We start from the raw sequence: 20,718 nt of genomic DNA on the forward strand, positions 1-20,718 counted from the left end.
TACTGTGTAGTACTGTGTAGTACTTGTAGTTCTGTGTTTTGTGATGTAAATGTTTCCCTCTCTCCCCCGCGGTGCGTCCCTGTAGGCGGTGTTACGCTCTTTACGCGTCTTTACGCGTCTTTACGCACGCTCTTTACGCACGCTCTTTACGTAAACGTTTACGCGCGGCTTTGTGCGCAGAGGCTCACGCGCCCCGTTAGCTCCGGTTAGCTCCGAGCTAAAGCTAAAGCCGCGGGTGTAAAATGTGTGAGAAGAGGCGCAGACTCAGAGCTCTGGTGTCCGACAGACTCTCTGCGGCCGCGGACGAGATCTGTGCTCTGCTGGAGACGATCATAGCGGAGTATGAAGAAGAACTGCGCCGCTCCAGAGAGGAGAACCAAAGGAACCAGAAGAACCAGAGGAACCCGGAGCTCCTGGACCCGACTCTGCGGCCTCAGGTCCGACTCCACCGGACGGAGGGTGAGAACTTCCACTGTTCAAACATTTGTTGTATATATAAATATATATGGTATCTGAGCTTCTCATTTATAAAAAGCTCGTTTCCTGACGACAAAAGCCCCGAAATATGATGTTTAAACACAAAAACAAACGAGACAAACTCGAGCCACAGACCGAGTCTGTGCTCCAGGCCTCAGCCCGGGGACACAGAGCCTGTGTGTCCGGGGACACGGAGGCTCTGCCCGGGGACAAAGAGGCTCTGCCCGGGGACACAGAGGCTCTGCCCGGGGACACAGAGGCTGTGTGTCCGGGCACACAGAGGCTGTGTGTCCGGGCACACAGAGCCTGTGTGTCCGGGCACAGCCTGTGTGTCCGGGGACACGGAGGCTCTGCCCGGGGACAGAGCCTCAGCCCAGGGACACAGAGGCTCTGCCCGGGGACACAGAGGCTCTGCCCGGGGACACAGAGGCTCTGCCCGGGGACAAAGAGGCTCTGCCCGGGGACAGAGCCTCAGCCCAGGGACACAGAGGCTCTGTCCGGGGACACAGAGCCTGTGTGTCCGGGGACACAGAGCCTGTGTGTCCGGGGACACAGAGCCTGTGTGTCCGGGGACACAGAGCCTGTGTGTCCGGGGACACAGAGCCTGTGTGTCCGGGGACACAGAGCCTGTGTGTCCGGGGACACAGAGCCTGTGTGTCCGGGGACACAGAGCCTGTGTGTCCGGGGACACAGAGCCTGTGTGTCCGGGGACACAGAGCCTGTGTGTCCGGGGATAGAGGCTCTGGGCCGGGTCTCCGGGTCTCCGGGTCTCCGGGTCTGACTCGGGTCACTCTGTGAAACACTTTGAGGAACACTCGGGTTTTAGACTCGTGCTGTTGTGAAGTGTCTCGTGTTTCAGATGAAGTGGAGGCCGCACGTGTTTCTGCTTCAACTTTCGTCTTTTTGAATCATTTAAAGTTTCACGTTCACACGCGCACGCGGGAGCACGAGACTCTGATCTTTAACACGTTTTTTTACGTGTGCATCGTGTCAGTCTGTCGTCTCTGAGTTTGGTTTTCTGTTCTAAAGCCACAGTGTGGAACATATCGTAGCCATGGAGACAGACCAGTGACCCCCAACAGAAAAGTTCCGTAGTGCATCTTTAAAGTACTATTTTAGTTTTGAGCCGATTTCTCACTCGTGTGACTGTTGGATCAGGTTGAGTTTGGTCTTACGCCGGACGTTCACTGAGATATTTTCAACCGTTTCACTCGACCTCAGCTCAAACTGTTCGACCAAATCTCAGGGTTTAAAAGTTCACAGCTCATGATTCATGTTTTCACACTGAACGACTTCAACAGATCGAAACCGTCACGAGACGCGACGGGACTCAAACAGGTTTGATTTTCCTCCGACCTACGACTGTCGATCTGGAGCTGGTCGTGAGAGATTAATCGTTTCTCGTTTCTCCACGTTTACGACACAAACACGAACATAAACTCTAAATATTTGTCCGAGGTCGTCGATCCGGTCGTGTTTCCTGCTCTGTTGTGTCACAGTTATTAGGCCACAGAAGTGTCATGGCTCCTCGTTAAATCGTGTCTTTAATTTGTTTTAGACGTGCAGATTCAAACGGAGCGCGGCGGCGAGCAGGCGGAGCTTAAAGACGAGGCAGAGACCAGTCCCGACGTTAGAATCGTCACCGTGAAAACCGAAGAAGATGCAGAGACGAGCGATGACGTTAGAATCGTCACCGTCAAAAGTGAAGACGGCGACTTCTGCGAGGAGGGGGCGGAGCTTTGGCGCGAAGAGGGGGCGGACCTTCGGCACAATGCAAGCCAAGAGGAGGCGGAGCTTCAGCGTGAAAAGGGGGCGGAGCTTCGGTGCGAAGAGGGGGCTGAGCTTCGGCACAATGCAAGCAAAGAGGGGGCGGAGCTTCAGCACAATGCAAGCAAAGAGGGGGCGGGGCTTCGGCGGGAAGAGGGGGCGGAGCTTCAGCGCGAAGAGGGGGTAGAGCTACAGTGCAACTCCGGTGAAAAGGGGGCGGAGCTTCAGCGTGATTCCAGTGAAAAGGGGGCGGAGCTTCATCGCGATTCCAGTGAAAGGGGGGCGGAGCTTCAGCTTGACTCTGGCGAAAAGGGGGAGGAGCTTCAGTGTGAGTCTGGCACAGAGAAGGCGGAGCTTCAGCGCGACTCCAGCAAAGAGGAGGCGGAGCTTCAGCCCACTCACACGGAGAGGGAGGCGGCGAGAGAAGCCAATCACGGCGCTCCGACGCAAGACCAAAACACAGCCGTCCAATCAGCAAACGGCGTCCAAAATCTCGCCGTGTCAAACAGAAACGACGGTGAAAAGATGAACGAATCCAATAAAAAGAAACGGAAGCACAAAGCGACGTCGACCAGAGAAGAGCGTCCAGAACAGCAAAAACAAACTGTGAAAGACGAGAAGAAACGGAAGAGGAAAGAGGAAAGAATGAAGGAAAAGAAAGATGAGAGAAAAACGGAAAGGAAAGAGGAACGAGGAGCAGAACCGGACGAGCCCCAGCGCAACTCTGAGGCCCACACGAGGCGCCCGCAGGAGGCTCTAGAGGCCGAAGGAGACTCCGCTGCGGCGGCTCAAAGTAAACGCTCTAAAGGCCGACGGCGCCCTCTGCAGGCGAGAGGAGGCACTCGCAGTGTCACCGATAAAACAGGCATTCGATCTCAGTTTAGGTGCTCGCACTGTGAGAAAACATTTCACCGTTTGCACCATTTAGAGCGTCACATTCTAACTCACACAGGAGAGAAGTCTTTCAGCTGTTCAGTTTGTAGTAAGTCGTTCAGGCTGAAGCAGCACCTCATGTCTCACGTCCTGATCCACACGGACGAGAAGCTCTTCAGCTGTTCAGTCTGTGACAAAACGTTCAAGCGTAAAGATAATCTGGGGCGACACATAAAGAATCACTCTGGAGCCCGACCTTTCGGCTGCTCACAGTGTGACGTCAGGTTCACTCTGAAGAAAAACCTGGTGCGGCACATGGTCGTTCATAACAGAGACGTGACTTTCAGCTGTTCAGTTTGTAACATGACCTTTTCGTCGCCGTTTTATTTCCGAAAACACAAAAAGAGCCACAAAAAAAAGAAAGTCAAGACTACAGCGGCGCTGTAAACAAACTCTGACCTAATGACAAAAATATATATATGATATATTTTAATAAGACAAACTTTAAAACTGTACAACGTTTACGGGTTTTAACCGTATCACTGATTCACTGTTCTGTATTTTTCTGCATTTGAGGTTTGAAAATGTGTGTTTTCCCCTTCCCCCTATCCCCGCCCACTGCTCTGGACTTTTGAACAGGAAGTCACTGGATCTGTTTTTATTGTTGAGCGTTTAAAACATTCTGTCTGTTTACATTGAGCAAAATGTAAAAAAATATGATTTACAAATGTTTCAAGTTTAAATCTAAAGACTAAAAAAGACTAAATGTGTCTTTATAAATTCAGTTTATGATCAATTTGAACCGTCTGACGTTTGGCTTTTCCCAAAAAGCTTCATGTGGAATTTTAGAACATTTGTTTAAAGATAAATAAAATCAATTTTATGACCAAATTGTTTTTATTTTGTAAGTGTGAGTGTGCAGGATACAACAGCTTAAAGAAAATAAAGAAAATATAAAAAAATATACTCAATAAAACCAAAGAGAAAAGAGAGAGAGAGAAGGGTTTGACGTCGTGTTTGTGTTAAAACATCTGGAGATTTACTTCATGAGTCTTTACTTGCACAGCTCAGATTGTGTGAGACAGGTGCAGGGGCAGGGGCAGAACTATAATTTTTTTATAAATATAAAATAACTTCAATCACGAGGAGCCTGAATGATGAAACATGTGAACAGTGTGGAGGAGAAAGTCAGTATCTGTTGCTCTTTTCCAGACGTCCACATAAAGACGGAGAAGCCGGAGCCCGACCGCAGTCCGGACCCGCCCGACGCCCGGAGCCTCGTCCCGCCGCAGACGCAGCTCCCAGAGGAACCGGAAGAACCCGAGGACTGGAGCCCGGACTGGGAGCCTCGGGTCGGCGAACCCCGCGCCGGCGGCTCAGCGCAGCTCCTCCACTCGGACGAAGAAACCGACGAATGCAACCGGGTCCACGACGTGTCCGCGGAAACGCCCAGAACCACGAGGACCAACGCCAAATGTGACGGCGAAGGGAAACGGAAGCACGAGTGTCCGATCTGTCAGAAGAAACTTGGGAGGAAACAGGAGCTGAAGAGACACATGCTGCTCCACACGGGGGAGAAACCTTTCAGCTGTCCCGTTTGCGAAAAGAGGTTTATTCAGAAAAGCAATCTCAAATCTCACATCGTCACGCATCTCGATTCCGTGGACACAATAATCCGGCACCAGAAGGCGAGCGAGGCGAGCGGAGAGGACAGAGGAGGAGGAGAAGGAGCGGAGGAAGACGAGTGGAGAGGAGCAGACGACGACAAACTCATGGAGCAGCTCTCCGACTCTGAGAACGACGAAGACTGGCCTCGGGTGATGGAGGGACCCTGCAGCAGTTCAGCTCAGCAGGACGAGGGCGACGGCGGGACACTCGAGCGGCTCAGCTTTTTACTCAACCAGGCGCTGAACGAAAGCAAAGAGCGAGGACAGACCACGGTTTACCAGTGTCCCATCTGTGACAAAGTCTTCGGGCGAATGGAGAACCTGAGGAGACACATTTTGGTGCACACGGGGGAGAAGGCTTTCAGCTGTCCCGTCTGTAACAAACAGTTCACCCTGAAGCAGCACCTGAAGCTCCACATGGTCCTCCACACCAGAGACAAACAGTTCAGCTGCTCGGTCTGCTCCAAGACCTTCATCCGCAAAGACAACCTACGCTCCCACATGAGGATCCACTCGGCGGACAGACCTTTCGGGTGCTCGGAGTGCGGCGCGCGGTTCTTCTCGGGCGCGGACCTGGAGCGGCACACGAGTGTTCACACCGCGGAGAGACCTTTCGTGTGTTCGGTCTGTAACGCCAACTTTTTAACGCGGCGGCACCTCACCCGACACGAGAAGATTCACAAAAAAGAGACGCAGAAACCCGACGGAGGCGTTTAGTCGCAGTTTGCGCTCGAAGAACTTTTGCATCTGGGGTGAATGTGAAGGAGTTTGTTTGAACGGAGCAGTGAATGTTTCCTCGGTGAAGTCGCCTCCATCAAAAGCAAAATACACAAAAACTGTCTTTCGTTTGTGCTGCTTCAGTTTTGAAAGATACTAACAATTCTTTTTTAGGTCAAATTAGAATCAGCCGCCTCCAGGAAACTTCGAAATGTTCGAAAACGACACAAAATTGAGTCAGTCGTTGCTTCATTTGTGCTGCAAAAAGTTTAATTTGTGTGATTCTGTTTCTTCAGATATTCTCAGTTTTATTTTGGAGCAACGACGTCGTCCAGCCCCAAAACAGCAGAAAATTAAACCAAACGTTTGTGTTTCATTTGTGCGAGTTTATTTCTAAAATGATTAATTTTAGGCAGTGGAAAAGTCGGTGTCAGTCTTTAGTAAGTCGCTTTTGATTCGTATTTTATTTAATAATTCAGATTTTTCCACAGTCTCAGATAATTTCTCTTCAAAAGCACAAACTACACAAAAACTATGTCTGTCGTTTGTGTTTTGGAGATATTAACGATTCTTTTTTAGATCAAATTGGAATCAGAAGCTCCCAGGAAACTTCAAAATGCTCTAAAATGACACAAAATGGAGTCAATCGTTTGTGTTTCGTTTGTGCTGTAAAAGTTTAATTTGTGTGATTTTTGTTTCTTCAGATCTGAACAGTTTTATTTTTAGGCCAACGACGACGTCCAGCTCCTCAAAATGTGAAACGGCCTCAAAACGGCAGAAAATTAAATCGAACTTTCGTATTTGGTTTGTGCTGTGACAGTTTTCATTTGTGAGTTTGTTTCTAAAAATGATTCATTATTATTTTTGCGGAATTTCTATGAGGTCATTTCTGCTCAGCTTCGTTTTTTTTTTTTTTTTTTCAATTAAGAATGAAAAGCAATAAAATGTGAAAACGTGTGAAAATGTGAAAAGTTTTTTATTTCATTTTTCTGTTTTTGTGTTAAACATATTTCCACCTCGATTTCCAGTATTTAATTTAAAGTTTATTGAAAGTCAGAACTCACCTGAAAAAATCATTGCAGTTTTGTGACAAACACGTCGTTTTCTTTTATGGCGACGTGTTTTTATTTTTATTTTCACGTCTTAGAAAGTCACTGTTGTTATTGTTGATCCATGATGAGAAACAAGAAGCGATAACGACGAGATGATAAACTTTGTTCAGGTGAATAAATAGAACTAGAATAAAAATATTTTTTATTATAGATCCATGGTCGACACTGCAGCAAAACTCTCTGGATAAATAAACCAGAAAGAATAAAATATCAACGTCAAAACAGGCACCAAAACTGTTTTTTTAATTGGTGTGATTTGAAATAAACTTTAAATTAAATATTGGAAATAAAAGTTGAAATCTGTTTTGGGTTTTTTTTTTGTTTTTTTACACTAAAATGGAAAAATTAAACTTTTTCAGATTTTATTGTTTTTCGTTCTCAATTGAAATTCAAAATAATGACTGGTGCACACTAGGGACGGGCATGATTAATCGATAATTGATCATTAAGAATTTCATCGATTACGTTGATTTTAATGGACAAACTGAATGTATGTTTGTGTGTCGTGACCAAACAGGTGTGTACATGTGTCTCTGCATCAGAAGGAGCGAGACACAAACAGTGGGTCAGTCTGTAACGAACCGAAGCACAAATGTGGATTTAACCAGGATTTGTAGAAGAAATTCCACACTTTCCGTTGCGTTGGGACAAGTGTGAGTCCATGTGCACAGTGGATAAAGCAGCACATATGTTTCTGTGTCCAGTGGGAAAAAGTTTTTCCAGGTGAGAGTCGCTCAATGTGGATGACGAGGCCCCGCCCCCCTCCCCCCGTACGCTGTCCTGGTTTTGACAAACACAAATCTGGTCACACTGACCTGTATTCACCTGAGTCATGTCTTTTAATCCAACACAAGTTGAACCACATCAGCGACACAAGAGCTGGAGTTTTATCTTCACTTAGTTTATGTAAATTAGTGATGTGGTTTTAAGTTTTGTTTCTGTGAGATTTGAACAAAACTGAATTAAACACATTATAATGTCAAACAGCTGATGTGGATCTAGAGTCGTTATGTTTATATGTGGTAAAGTTGAATTTATTGATGCAGATTAGTGCAGATAGTAATAATAATGATGATCATTTTAATATAAAAACGTTCATGATTGATCGATAATCGATCGTTAATTCTTCCGACGATCGATTAAGAACATTTCATCGAATGCCCGTCCCTAGTTCACACACAGACCTGACAACAGCAACTTTAAGAAAACTTCACAAAATTCATGAAGAGAAACGACCTGAGTCTGTGGAAAAGTCTGGATCCGTCTGTAGTGACTTCATATTTTATTTCCGTCGTTTCTCTTCTTTAGTTTTGTGGAGTTTTGTTAAAGTCGCCGTCGTCCGTTGAGCAGAAATGACCTGACATCGTTTACACAAAAATAATAATGAAGAATTTTAGAAACAAACTCACACAAATGAAAAAAACTGTCATACAAAACAACACAAACGAAACACAAACATTTGATTTAATTTTCTGCCGTTTTGAGGCCGTTTCACATTTTGAGGAGCTGGACGACGTCATCGACCCAAAATAAAACTGTTCATGTCGTAGTAGTTGTAGTTTATTTTTTAGTTTTGACTTGTTTTGTTTTGTAGAGCTGCAAAAAACAAAACACAGACTCCAGTTCCATGGATCCTGACCGAAAGAGTTCAGGCTGAAGTAAAAAGTTCGTCTAACACCAAAACTCTTTAAACAACGATAGAAAATTAAATATAAGAGACAAAATGAAAAGCGTAAATCATTCATTCCAGAGGTCAAAATCTTCTTCTTTTTTTTTTTTTTTAAAGCTTCTACAGTGTTAGACTTTTTAAAATCATCACTCAGACCTAAAACACAATCACTTTTTTTTTTTTTATTAGTTCTTAATTTCTTTAAAGATGCAGTTTTTTCCGTTGATGATCGTACAAAATAAACCAGAGAATGAAGAATATTTTTGTTGTTGTTTATGGTCGTACAAACTAATAACAATGATAAAGAAAGAACAAAATTCACCGTTTATGATCGTTTCAAAATAAAAGTTCACGTTAAAGAAAAGTCTGTGTTTTGTTAATAGCTGTTTTGAAGTGCTCCAAGTTCGTACAAGTTTTGATTTGGTCGTCTAAACCAGGGCTGATTTTCTACTAAAATATTTGAATGATATTTTCTATTAAAATGTTGTTAATTTTCTGTGGTGTTTATCACAGCAGCGTCTCCAGCGTCTCTGTACGTGGCCCCTCCCACCAGAGCAGCACAAATGAAGACTTGTCTCTTTCCAAACGCTCTTAAAGGACGATCGTTTTGACTGTTGACCGTGACACCCTCATCAGAAAAATGTCCAACATGAGAAAAGTGGAGCCGAGTGCAGGATTTTACAACAAAAATGAACTTATTCCTGTTTACAGACAAGTTCATGTTCAAACTTTGTGTTGAAATTGTATTTTTCTTGAAGTTTCAGGTTGTTCATAATATTATAATATTTTGTAAAAGAAAGAGATCATCAATTAAAAAAGATTTCTGGGTAACACTTTATAATAACTACACCTTATTTAGCCTTAATAAAGCATGAACAAAGACTTAATTAATAATGATTCACACTTAGTAAATGTTTAATAAAGGATAATTATTCTTCACTTTAGAAAAACTCTCAAAAAGACTTAACTAACAGATAACAGCTGCATGAATGATCATTGCATTGTATTGTGTTATTAGTAAATCATTCTCATAGTTTATTAATGATTAATAAATGCTCAAATGGTTAGTTCATGAGTAATTAAGTATGAAATAATTATGAGTAACTATTTACAGCACAGGCAAATTAAGTGCAAGTGCTAATTAAGGTAGTAATAAAGTAGTTACTAAGTGTGAATCATTATTAATTAAGTCTTTGTTCATTATTAATTAAGTCTTTGTTCATGCTTTATTAAGGCTAAATAAGGTGTAGTTATTATAAAGTGTTACCGATTTGTGTAATAGATTTGTGTTTCTCTGCACAAATATTTGAACTTATTGTTATTTTTGGGGTTTATACGACATGAGTTTTCTGATCCGGACACTTTGGGAACAAAGTCGGTTGGACACGACGCCTGGAACAAAATGAGTTTTTAACACTCCTGATCTAAACTATTCTATAACTCTGCTCCGCGTCTGTAACACATTAAAATCTTAATAATCGCACAAACAGAACTTTTTGCAGCACGATTGACGATTGACTCCATTTTGTGTCATTTTATTTTATTTTGAAGTTTTCTGGAGCTGCTGATCCCAGTTTGACCTGTAAAAAAATCATTAATATCTCCAAAACTAAAACAGCACAAACGATTTATGTAATTTTTGTGTCGTTTGAGTTTGATGTGTCGACTTCACACAGGTGTTTTACGTTTGGGATTGTTCAGAATTTCATTTCATTCTCGACAAGATGTTTTTTTTTTATTTTTTTTTATTTGAGTTGAACTGGACGAAGTGCAGGAGGCACAGATGTTAAAAAGATTTATTACTGATGTTTACTATTTTTTAAAATCGATTTCTGTTCAATTAAACCTAAATTTAAAGCGCACCTGACGGGTTTTTATGTTTCTCTCATTCCTCGCTCGGTCGGTGGTTTCGGTGAGTTACTGTGGTCAATTTTTATCAAGATTTGTGGGGGGAAAAAAAGTCCAAAAATACAAGAAATTGTAAAACAGAATCTCTCAGCTGACAAACAAAAACATCATCAACAATAAACTCCAAAATTCAGAGACTAAATTTGCTCCAATCAGGACGTAAAATTATAAACTTCACCAAAATCTTCACAAACTTCATCTGTTAAAGCAAAGAAAGATCTGTGTGTGTTTTTGTTTCACGTGTAAATCTCGAAACGCTCGTCCGACTGAGCTCAGATGCAGAGGGTTTCATCATGAACAATCTGAGTGTCGTTCGTTTGTTTTTCAAAATAAAACCAAAAATAATAAGAAAAAAACACGAAAAAAAAAAACAACCAAAAAAACAGTTTTCTTCATTATTTGTCTCCAAAACCAAAATGAAAAAACAGATAATGATTTGATTTTTTCAGTTTTTCAATTTTGTGTTTAAATGAAAAATGGAAAAAAATGGATAACGGACTAAAACAGGACTAAACCAGGACTAACGAATTGAACCAGGACCAGACCAGGACTAAATCGTTTTCAGTTCTGGTCTCAGTTCTAGTCTCGGTTCTGGTCTGGTTCCGTTTTCGGTCCCAGTCTCAGTCACGGTCTGGACCCGGTCTGGCCCTGGTCTCAGTTCTTAACTGGTCCTGGTCTGGTCCCAGCCCCAGTCCTAGTCTCAGTTCCGGTCTCGGTCCCAGTCCTGGTCTGGTCCCGGTCTCGGCCCTGGTCTAAGTCCTGGTCTCAGTCCCTGTCTGGTTACGGTCTGGTCCCGGACCTGTTTTAGTCCTGTTTTAGTCCTGTTTTAGACCTGGTTTAGACCTGGTTTAGTCCTGGTTTAGTCCTGTTTTAATCCTGGTTTAGGCCTTTATCAGTTTTTTTTCCATTTTTCATTTAAACACCAAATCGAAAACTGAAAAAATTAATCTTTATCTGTTTTTCTTTTATTTTGGTTTTGGAGACAAATAATGAAGAAAATTGTTTTTTGTTTTTTTTTCATTTTCTTATTCTTTTATTTTGAAAAACAAACGAACGACACTCAGATTGTGAAGTTCTGTTTCCTTTTTGTTTCACGTAAACGTCACTTTTGAAAACAGAAACATTAAACTTTGGCCTTTTGTTTTTTTACAGACGTGAAATAAACAAAACCAGACGAGCGTCGTGATCTTCTGCTCTTTACTCCAACACAAACTCTGATTTAACCATTTAACGAGGCTGGAGTTTGATTTTTATTTTATTTTATTTCTTCAATATTTCACCAGGTAAGTCAGTTCAGAACAACTTCTCATTTGCAAAGACGACGAAAAGACAGAATAAAAAACATCACAAACAGAAACAGAAAGAGTCACACGTCGGTCACAACATGAAACAGAAAAGAAACAAGAGACTCAAACTTTTACACATTAAAGATTAAAAGTGTTAAAACTTTCTGCAATGATCCTGTTAAATTCTCTGGACGGAGTTTTTAAAAGTCGTGAAGGACGTTGTGTGTCAAAAGTTCAGATCTGTTTGGGTTTTAGGAGCAAATATTCAAGGTTTCCAGGGTCATGTTTGGAAAAACAAAAATCAGATCTGTGTCGCTCAGACGTCAAAAAAAGATCAGAAACAGGAGCAAAGGGGAAAAGAAAAATCAGATTTGGAAACTTCAGGCTGAATCTGTGTCGTTTGTTTATTCATTTTTCAAAATAAAACCAAAAATAAGAAAATTAAAAAAAAAAAAAAAAAAATCTGTTTTCTTCATTATTTGTCTCCAAAACCAAAATGAAAAAAAAAAACAGAAAACTATTCAGTTTTTCAGTTTTTTGATTTTGTGTTTAAATGAAAAATGGAAAAAAAGGATAACGGACTGAACCAGGTCTAAAACAGGACTAAAACAAGACTGAACCAGGACTAAACCAGGAGTAAAACAAGACTAAAACAGGACTAACCCATTTTCAGTCCCGGTCTGGTCCTAGACTTAGTCCTGGTCTGGTCCCGGTCTGGTTCTGGACCTGGTTCAGTCCGGTATCTGTTTTTTTTTTTTTCCATTTTTCATTTAAACACAAAATCGAAAACTGGAAAAAAAAGAAAAAAACGAATCATCTGTTTTTTCCTTTTCTTATTTTTGGTTTTATTTTGAAAAACAAATGAACGAACGACACACAGATTAGGCCACGTTCAGTCTGGAGCCTAAAGGCACGAAAATAAACACGTCGCTATAAAAGAAGAAACATGTTTGTCCACGAAACTGCAACGATTTTTCACCGAGATTTGTCCTTCAGCAGCAAAACTCACAACATGAAACAGAAAAGAAACATGAGACACTGAAACTTTTACAGATTGAAGTTTAAAAGTGTTAAAAGTCTCTGCAGTGATTCTGGACGGAGTTTTTAAAAGTTCAGACTGAAGACGCGTGTCAAAAGTTCAGATCTGTTTGGGTTTTAGGACAAAATATTCAAGTTTCCAGGGTCACGTTTGACGAAAAAAAAATCTGATTTGTGTCGTTCATTTTGTCGTTAAAAGATCAGAAACAGGAGCAAAGGGACAAAAAATCTGATCTGGAAACTTCAGGCTGAATCTGTGTGTTGTTCGTTTATTTGTTTTTCAAAATAAAACCAAAAATAATAAGAAAAAATATATAATTCTTCATTATTTGTCTCCAAAACCAAAATGAAAAAACAGATAATGATTCATTTTTTCAGTTTTTTGATTTTGTGTTTAAATGAAAAATGGAAGAAAAAAAAAACGGATAACGGACTGAACCAGGATTAAACCAGGATTAAACCAGATCTAAACCAGGACTAAACCAAGACTGAACCAGGTCTAAACCAGGACTAAACCAGGACTAAAACAAGACTAAACCAGGACTAAACCAGATCTAAACCAGGACTAAACCAAGACTGAACCAGGTCTAAACCAGGACTAAACCAAGACTGAACCAGGTCTAAACCAGGACTAAACCAAGACTGAACCAGGTCTAAACCAGGACTAAACCAGGACTAAACCAGGACTAAACCAAGACTGAACCAGGTCTAAACCAGGACTAAAACAAGACTAAACCAGGACTAAACCAAGACTAAATCAAGACTAAACCAGGACTAAGCCAGATCTAAACCAGGACTAAAACAAGACTAAATCAAGACTAAACCAGATCTAAACCAGGACTAAACCAAGACAGAACCAGGACTAAACCAGGACTAAACCAGATCTAAACCAGGACTAAACCAAGACAGAACCAGGACTAAACCAGGACTAAACCAGGACTAACCCATTTTCAGTCCTGGTCTGATCCTGGTCTGGTCCCAATCTAAGTCCTGGTCTCAGTTCGTTATCAATTTTTTCCATTTTTCATTTAAACACAAAATCGAAAACTGAAAAAACAAATCATTATCTGTTTTTTTAATTTTGGTTTTGGAGACAAATAATGAAGAAAATCGTAGTTTTTTTTCCGTTATCTTATTTTTGTTTGTTTTTGGTTTTATTTTGAAAAACAAATGAACGAACGACACACAGATTAGGCCACGTTCAGTCTGGAGCCTAAAGACACGAAAATAAACACGTCGCTATAAAAGAAGAAACATGTTTGTCCACGAAACTGCAACGATTTTTCACCGAGGTTCGTCTTTCAGCAGCAAAACTTCAAATAAACCAGAGAATAAAAATATCAAAACTGAAATAGGCACAGAGACAGTTTTTTGATTGAACTTTAAATAAAATGTTGGAAATAAAAGTCGAAATCAGTTTTTTTGGTTGACAATAAAACAGAAAAACAAAATAAACTGTTTTCTCATTTTATTGTTTTTCTTTTTCAAAACTACGAAACTCAACACATTTTCAGTCCAGTTTCTGAAAAGTTTTTGAGACATGAAGGGTTCTCATTCGCCCTTCTGCGCCGCGTGGACTTTGAGGTAACGGTTCAGGTTGGACTTGCGGCTGAACCTCATGTCGCACTCCGAACAGCTGAAAGGTCTCTCGCCGGTGTGCGTCCTCATGTGCTTCCAGACGTAAACTTTCTGTCTGGTTTTGCTGCTACAGACTAAACCAGGACTAAACCAGGACTAAACCAGGACTGAACCAGGACTGAACCAGGACTAAACCAGGACTAAACCAGGACTAAACCAGGACTAAACCAGGACTAAACCAGGACTAAACCAGGACTGAACCAGGACTAAACCAGGACTAAACCAGGACTAAACCAACGACTAAACCAGGACTAAACCAAGACTAAACCAGGACTAAATCAGGACTAAACCAAGACTAAACCAGGACTAAACCAGGACTAAATCAGGACTAAACCAGACTAAACCAGGACTAAACCAGGACTAAACCAGGACTAAACCAGGACTGAACCAGGACTGAACCAGAACTAAACCAGGACTTAACCAGAACTAAACCAGGACTAAACCAAGACTGAACCAAGACTAAACCAGGACTAAACCAGGACTAAACCAAGACTAAACCAGGACTGAACCAAGACTAAACCATGACTGAACCAGGACTAAACCAGGACTAAAACAAGACTAACCCATTTTCAGTCCTGATCTGGTCCTGGTCTCAGTCCTGGTCTGGCTCCAGTCTGGTCCCAGACCTGGTTTAGTCCTGGTTCAGTCCATTATCCGTTTTTTTTTTTTTTCCATTTTTCATTTAAACACAAAATTGGAAACTGAAAAAACGAAACATTATTTGTTTTTTTATTTTGGTTTTGGAGACAAATAATGAAGAAAATAACTATTGAAAAGTTGGAAATAGAAGTCGAAATCTATTTTTTTTTCCTCATTCGCCCTTCTGCGCCGCGTGGACTTTGAGGTGCCGGTTCAGGTTGGACTTGCGGCTGAACCTCATGTCGCACTCCGAACAGCTGAAAGGTCTCTCGCCGGTGTGCGTCCTCATGTGCTTCCGGACGTAAACTTTCTGGCTGAAGGTTTTGCCGCAGACGGGGCAGCTGTACGGCTTTTCCCCGGTGTGGATGAGGACATGCGACCGCAGCGCGAACGACGTGGTCACGCTCTTGGCGCAGATGGGGCACGTGTAGACGCTGGGCTTGGAGCCGCTCGCCTCCTCGCCGGGTTTTTTGCACCAGCCGTGGAGCGCCATGTGCGACATCAGCGTCTCTTTGTACGAGTAACTTTTGGCGCAGACCGGGCACTGGAACGGCTTCTCTCCGGTATGAACCACCGTGTGACGCTTCAAACTGTGCCGGTCTTTAAATTTCTTCTCACAAAAGTAGCACTCGTGTTTCTTGAGCTTGTCCTTCTTCTCTTCGGTCGAGTCGTTGTTCCCAGAAACGCGCTCGTCGTTAAACTGTCCGTACAAGTTTTCCTCCGATCGGGCGTAAAGTTCTCCATCCGTTTCCGCTTCCGTCTCGACGCGTTGAGCCGAACTGCTGCAAGGTTCCAAGTCGTCGTCGTCTTCTTCTTCTTCACCGTCGTCGTCTTCGTTCTTCTCGCTTTCAGACGCTTCGTTCATTTCGCTTTTCCATGTTCGCGTCGACTCTTCGGGAGCGTCCGTCTCGCGTTCCGGGTTTTCCCGCGTTTGAGGAGAATCCCGCCGTCCCTCGTCCAGACACGAACTTTGTGTCTGGAGCTGGACACCTGGAAGAGTAGAGGACACACCCACCAGATTATTTAAAGGTGAAATCAGGAACAAGAAGTCGCAGATTTTGGCGTAAAAAAAACTAAACAATGACAACGTACGCGGTGATAAAAACGTACGATTTATTCGGTTTTGCAGGTTTATGTCACTTCTACAAATGATTTTCCTTCTGATCTTAAAAATCTAGAACAAACAACTTTAGAGAACTGTTTACGGAATTGAAAAAACTAAAATTAAACATGGTAAAAACAGCGTGTTCTGATAAAACTAATCTCAAACGTGTAAATCTCCAACATCAGTAGAGTAAGATCAGTTTGCAAAAAAGTTTTAAAATACAAGAACATATGAACATTAAAAAAAATTAAAATCTTTGCAACGTAACGTTTCTGGAGCAGCTCGTCTCTGTTGGGGCTGTGCAAAAATTTTGAAATATCGAAATATCGTGTCGTTTAAATGTGATGACACAGTATTTTTAGGTACATTTGACTAAATTATTTTGTTTAAAAGCTACAATTGTGTTGATATTTTTACTGTTTTGAGTAAAATGGGCGACTGAGACAAATTTTACTGATCCACAAGGGAAATTATTTGGACACAGGAGTCACACATCACCAGAAATATAATAAAAAAAGAGTAAAAAATATAAATTATAAATTCTAAATAAGTAGGAAAAAACTTTGTTCAAACTCAGTGGACTTTTAGTGTCAGAGCCGTGATTTAGTTTGTTTTTCACGGAGCCGTATCAATTCGATTTGAACTATATTGTATCGAATCTGGATTGAATCGAAAGCTCACTGTATCGAAAAACATATCGTATCGAGGTTTCTTTCGTGAGTCTGTGCGATTTCGATTTGTGTGTCAAATGATTTTCAAACTCATATCATCAAGTTGAAAGGATTTACGAGCCGGTGAAAGTGAGGACCTGTGCTCCCGAAAGCTTATTTTGGGATATTTTTTATATAAATACATACATTTATTTTATTGTTTAAATCTAGAGATTGTAGAAGAGCAGAATATAGAGTTTATTTTGGCACATTTATGTTTTTCTGCCTTGAAACTTTATTTTATTCATTTTATGTTTTATAGATCACAAATCTGCTCTAAGGTTCAGATTTGTTGCCGATATTTATTAAAAGTTTGACATTTTTGCGTTAATTATCAATAACAAAGTGTTTTGTTTTTTGAGAGAGAAATGTTGAATAAATGCATCGTGTGACTACAAAATAATCATTTGAATAATTGTGATTCAATATTGACCAAAATAATCGTAATGATGATTTTTTTTCCGTAATCGAGCCGCTCGACCGTTCAGTCTTAGGTTTAGTTTGTGCAGAAGATTTCAAGACACAAAATGCAAAATATAAAACAAAAAATGTATAAAATAAACATTGAATATGAAATAAGACACAGAAAAACAAATGTACCAAAATAAACTCTAGATTCTGCTCTACTACAATCTCTAAAATTATATTTGTAAAAAAATATCCCAAAATAAACTCTGTTAAGCTTAAATCGTTTCAAGTTGATTTTGAGTTTGGAGTGATCATGATTTCGTTTGACGCACAAATCGAAATCGTGATCAAAATTCAGTTCCTTCAATTCATTCCTTCAATGCAAAATTTGGAAAAAACTTCACCATCTGGTAAACAAATCTGGACTTGGTACCAAAAATGTACAGAGGAAGGACTCGGCGATTGAGCTAGTTTTCGAGAGAATTGCTTTTAAACTGATGTCACGTTTTTTGGGTCACGCTGCATTTCAAATCGATTTGATACAATTCAGTGAAAAATAAAAGATAAATCCAGGCTGCGACACTAAAAGTCGAAAAAATCCACTGAGTTTGTGCAAAGTTAACATGAAAAACACAGATTTTACTCAACAAAACGGTGAAAATATCAACATAAATATCGTTCCAACACAAAATATTCAGTAAAATGTACCTTAAAACACAGCAGCCCACGATAACCGTACGGTATCGTCAAATTAAACGATACGAGTTTTCAATATTTCAATATTTTTGCACAGCCCCAACACTGAGGAATATTCAAGACAAAACAGACAAGGAGAAAAGCCAGAAAAGTTCCACAGTGAAACTTTGACCAAAAAATAAAACAGTCAGGATTCTATTTCCTCCAGGATTTTTGGGGCTGTAGGTTTTTAGTCGATTAAAATGAGTTTTATTCGATTAAAAATGTCTCTGGGACAAAGGCAGAAGAAGAAGAAAGACGGAAGATGAAGATTTGTTTGTTTTTTTTGGGGGGGTTGTGTGTGTTTCTCTGTAAAAATTTAGATTAAACTCGTGATTTAGTTGAAGTTTTAAGTAAATAGTAGTTTTAGAAGAGCGCCCCCTGCTGCTGTGGAGACGTTTGGGTTTTTAAATCGACAACAGCTCGAGTATTTAAAGCTGCAATGTGTAACTTTTCTTTTGGAGGCTCCGTCAAAGGCTTTTCTTCATGGAGAGGTTAGTGCTTTTTTGTCTGGAATGTTCCGCAGTAAAACTGTGCTTTAAAACTTTTAATCTGCGTGGAGACCAAACCAGGACCGAGTTACAGGACAGATCTGTGGAGAGGCGACTCCACTCACAGTCAGAAGGTCTGTTTTTATAAGGATTTTTGAAGTTTAGTCCTGGTTTAGTCCTGGTTTAGACCTGGTTTAGACCTGGTTTAGTCCTGGTTTAGACCTGGTTTAGTCCTGGTTTAGACCTGGTTTAGACCTCGTTTAGACCTGGTTTAGACCTGGTTTAGACCTCGTTTAGACCTCATTTAGACCTCGTTTAGACCTCGTTTAGACCTCATTTAGACCTGGTTTAGACCTGGTTTAGACCTGGTTTAGACCTGGTTTAGACCTGGTTTAGTCCTGGTTTAGTCCTGGTTTAGACCTGGTTTAGACCTGGTTTAGACCTGGTTTAGTCCTGGTTTAGTCCTGGTTTAGACCTAGTTTAGACCTGGTTTAGTCCTTGGTTTAGACCTGGTTTAGTCCTTGGTTTAGACCTGGTTTAGTCCTTGTTTAGACCTGATTTAATTTTGGTTTAGTCCTTGGTTTAGTCCTGATTTAGACCTGATTTAGACCTAGTTTAGTCCTCAGTTTAGTCCTTGGTTTAGACCTGCTTTAGACCTGATTAAGTCCTGGTTTAGTCTTAGTTTAGACCTTGGTTTAGTCCTGGTTTATTGCTTTTTCCAAGTCTTTTTTGTCTGTTTTTCTCGGTATTTTTGAGTTATAAAACACGTGTAACTGAACAAATCTAAGGTTGAGCTGTTTAATAAAGTCACACTGCAGAACATTCCGGACAGAGCAGTGACGTCTCCATGGAAACAAGCAGAAAAGCTCCCGTTTAACGAGTTTAGGAGTGAGTTTTTGACATAAACGAAGTGAAAAGAAAAGACGAGACTGTGACAAAAATCAGAGCAGAAAAGTCAGACACAGATGAGTCCAAACCAACGGACGGAGATCCATTTGGGGTTTTTTTTGTTTTTTTTTCCAGACTCGGACTCAGAGGATTTTTTTCTTGGCGTGGTTCCTGTAGTGCCGGTACAGGTTTGACTTGCGGTTGAATCTGCGGTTGCACTGGGAGCAGGAAAAGGGCTTCTCCCCCGTGTGGATCAGGATGTGGTACTGCAGGTCCGACTTCCGGGCAAAGTCCCTCTTGCAGAACGGGCAGCTGAACGGTGAGCCGCCGAAAGACGCCACGGTCCTGCTGAGCGCGTGCGGCCGAGGCTGAGGCGCTCGCCGCTTACACGTGTCCTCCTCGTCCTCCTCCTCCTCGTCCTCCTCCTCCGCCGCCGCCGCTCGGGTGCGGCTCAGCAGCTCCACCTCCTCCATGTGCAGGTCCATGTGCCGCTTCAGACTCTGAGGATCCACAAACATCTGGTCGCAGATGCAGCACTGGTGAGGCTCCGGAGCCGCCGTCTGCTCTTCCTCCATCTGCTCTTCGCTCTGCTCGTCGCTCTGTTCCTCGCTCTGTCCGTCGGGATCCGCTTTCTGGTCCCGGATCTCGGAGGGTCCGGCGGAGGGCGCGGTCCAGTCGTCGCAGTTTTCCCCCGTCTCTTCGGGAGCGTCGCGTTCGCTTTTGACCGCGCGCTGCTTCTGCGCGGACGCTCCCGACAAACCTGAGCTCCTCTGATCCGAACACGAGAGAGGAGCCGCCACATCTGCAAAATAAGACAAGAAACCTTTATTTGTCCCACAGTGGGGAAATATTTGAAATAAACCTGCACTTTTCAGACGCTGTAAGAGGAAAAGTGCTTCCTCTTCCCGCTGTGAGGGAGTCTAAAACGACAAAAGCTTCATGTGACACTGGCCACGTTTACATGAGGTTTTTAATTCTGAATTACCGTATTTTTCAGACTATAAACGCACTTAAAATCCTTTCATTTTCTCAAAAATCGACAGTGCGCCTTATGTATTAATTCTGGTTGTGTTTACTGACCTCAAACCGATTTTATGTTTAAATCTGTCAAAATGTTTTAGTACAACTTTGGCTCGTCTTGATGGACTCTCGGCTCATTACGGCGACTACAACTGGGGATCATTCAGAAGTTCCCGATATGACACAGTGAGATTTTCATTTCAATACGATTCAATACGATATATTTCAAATCTATTCAATACAGTTCAATAAAAAATAAACCCTACATTTTTGCTGTGATACTAAAAGTTTTTGTTAAACCACTTCTTGTTTAAAGTTCAAATGAAACACAAACATTTTAATTGTCAAAACAGCGTCACATAAACTTGTTTCCTTCCACTGAACAAACAACAAAACTGTCACTGGAACAAAATAATTTAGTAAAATATACAGAAAAATACTCTTCGATACAGCAGCCCACGATATCGATACTCTTATCATCACATGAAACCATACGATATATCGATATTTCAATATTTTTGCACAGCCCTGACGGCTCCTGTAGTCTGGAGCCTCGAGGAGTAAAACACT

At 41.6% G+C, this 20,718-nt stretch overlaps 2 protein-coding genes across 5 annotated transcripts in view; one reads left to right on the forward strand and one right to left on the reverse strand.

Moving 5' to 3' along the window:
* The window catches only part of LOC110168541 (zinc finger and SCAN domain-containing protein 2-like), a 126,925-nt gene that overhangs the window by 101,200 nt on the left and 5,007 nt on the right, over window positions 1-20,718 (reverse strand). The window contains exon 2 of one of the 3 annotated variants that reach the window (XR_008633588.1): window positions 18,727-19,930. Coding sequence is in view for 2 of the 3 variants with exons in the window: in XM_055165190.1 (XP_055021165.1) it covers window positions 14,964-15,781 (818 nt within the window). In the remaining variant the exon portion in view is untranslated. Of the gene's footprint in view, window positions 1-14,934; window positions 15,782-15,880; window positions 19,931-20,718 lie in introns of those variants that run through there. The other 2 variants (XM_055165190.1, XM_055165191.1) reach the window with 2 other exon arrangements.
* Window positions 175-10,144, forward strand: LOC110168540 (zinc finger protein 888-like). 2 transcript variants are annotated; one of them, XM_055165163.1, is made up of 2 exons: window positions 175-459; window positions 4,330-10,144. In XM_055165163.1, exons 1-2 carry the CDS (start codon window positions 243-245, stop codon window positions 5,499-5,501), a joined length of 1,389 nt encoding a protein of 462 aa, XP_055021138.1. In that variant the 5' UTR covers window positions 175-242; the 3' UTR covers window positions 5,502-10,144. The 2 variants fall into 2 exon arrangements, with proteins under 2 accessions (XP_055021138.1, XP_055021137.1); XM_055165162.1 differs by lacking the exon at window positions 4,330-10,144 and adding an exon at window positions 2,036-4,312.

The sequence above is a fragment of the Boleophthalmus pectinirostris genome, unplaced genomic scaffold (genome assembly GCF_026225935.1).
Source record: "Boleophthalmus pectinirostris isolate CB_2022bp ecotype Guang Dong unplaced genomic scaffold, ASM2622593v1 HiC_scaffold_7, whole genome shotgun sequence".
In the NCBI taxonomy this organism is placed as follows: domain Eukaryota; kingdom Metazoa; phylum Chordata; class Actinopteri; order Gobiiformes; family Gobiidae; genus Boleophthalmus; species Boleophthalmus pectinirostris.

Coding starts and splice junctions, on each gene's coding strand:
- LOC110168540 (XM_055165162.1), top strand. CDS start 243: ATGTGTGAGAAGAGGCGCAGACTCAGAGCTCTGGTGTCCGACAGACTC. Junction 460..2,035: donor CCGACTCCACCGGACGGAGG/GTGAGAACTTCC, acceptor AATTTGTTTTAG/ACGTGCAGATTCAAACGGAG.